The sequence below is a fragment of the Octodon degus genome, unplaced genomic scaffold (assembly GCF_000260255.1).
Source record: "Octodon degus isolate 3935 unplaced genomic scaffold, OctDeg1.0 scaffold00039, whole genome shotgun sequence".
NCBI classification, from domain to species: Eukaryota; Metazoa; Chordata; class Mammalia; order Rodentia; family Octodontidae; genus Octodon; species Octodon degus.
The window spans coordinates 10795847-10797360 of record NW_004524615.1 but is presented as its reverse complement, the minus strand read 5'-3'; the positions used below and the strand labels follow the sequence as shown (position 1 = coordinate 10797360).

General features: G+C 34.8%; 1 protein-coding gene across 1 annotated transcript in view; it reads right to left on the bottom strand.

Moving 5' to 3' along the window:
• Nalcn (sodium leak channel, non-selective) overlaps positions 1–1514 on the bottom strand; it is a 357549-nt gene that overhangs the window by 305997 nt on the left and 50038 nt on the right. Inside the window, exon 5 of the mRNA XM_012514741.1 lies at positions 749–903. Coding sequence (XP_012370195.1) covers positions 749–903 — 155 coding nt within the window. The remainder of the gene's footprint in view (positions 1–748; positions 904–1514) is intronic.

Here is a 1514-nt window from a genome sequence, read left to right as displayed (position 1 = left end):
CCAGGCTTGGAAATTTCAAGTATAAGTTAGTTCTTTAAAACTGTTTCATTAAAAATTCTCAAAGGATAAAATATTTGTCTGGAATCTCATTTTTTGCTTTAAACCAATTATGGGCAGCTTGAATGCACTTATAAAAATGTAATAATATTGATTAGATGGCACATGCTGCCATCTTTCACTGTATATGTAATGACACATTTCAGAAGTGAATAGGATAATCCAAGAAGAAATGTATACATTGCACAATCATATTCTAGGATTTTCTATATGTCTGCCACATAGCTGATGCATATTCATTACATTCTTGATCAGCTGTTTTCTGCAACGGAACAGTTTTTAGCTCTCTAGCCTCATCAAAGTCTAATATTTCAATTTTTTAAGACTTACCTTGCCTACTCTGGTATAGTTACATGTGAAAAGAAACCAAGACTTATTTATCTTTAGTCAACAGTTCTTAACATTATTCAATGAATGATTTTTAATTACAATAATTAAGAATCAAAGTAGCTTAATAGTAGAGACCTTTAGCTCCATTCACCCATAGTTGAGTACACATCAACATAGTCTACGTGTTACAGACTCTAGGTTAGAATATGTTATAAAATAGGCATACAATTAAAATTTGCATTTATATTTCTTTCATACTATAGTCAGTCAAAACCTGCAAGATCAACTATCCAATTATTGCCTGCACTGCATAAGCATCATAAGACAGAAGCTGAGAAGGTGTTTTACCAGGAAGACAGACCTATCTCGTTAAAGCCGCTGTAGCCCAGCTCTTGCCTGCTCAGTCCCAGATCTTCCAGATCCATGCACTTAAATCCTGGGGGACACTGGTAACCTTCTTCCAGCTCGGGAGAGCAGTGCGTATCTGGAATAGCTAGACTATTCCAGGTTACATTCCTGGGAACAACACAAAAAAGGGTTAGAAGCTGGATAACTGTAAATGTTGATTAAATGCGTAGTGTAAGCATTTCATTAATAACTGCTATATATGAATGCAGGCTTAAGATTGGTGATTCATGAATGGCACTCATAAAATAATTGATGTATTAAACATTGTTAAAGAAACGATACTTGATTCATTCCCATAACAGCTCCCCGGAAGAGTATGACCATCACTATTTTTGTTATTAAAGGTTAAGGTCCAGGTAAACGAAGACAAAATTGTCCTATAGATTTGTAAATAGCTTGTCTGGAGATTTCTGGTTATTCACAAACTTCTTTTCCTACTATAGACACAAATTGCATTTCCCCCCATAATCTTATAAATAGTTTGATCTTCTGCTATGTCGCAGAGGTGCATTTCAGGTAGATACCAGATAAATCAAGAGAGATTGAAGGAACTAAATGCATCACCTTAGAAAGAAAGAGATTGTAAGGTAACCTGTTGATAACTCTAGGAATATGAAGGTCTTTTGGGTGGATAGTGACAAAACGAGGACAGTCTGGAAATTAAGTTGAGGTAGAAGGATTTAGGTATGTAATAGCTTTCTTTTTCTTTTTCTTTTTCT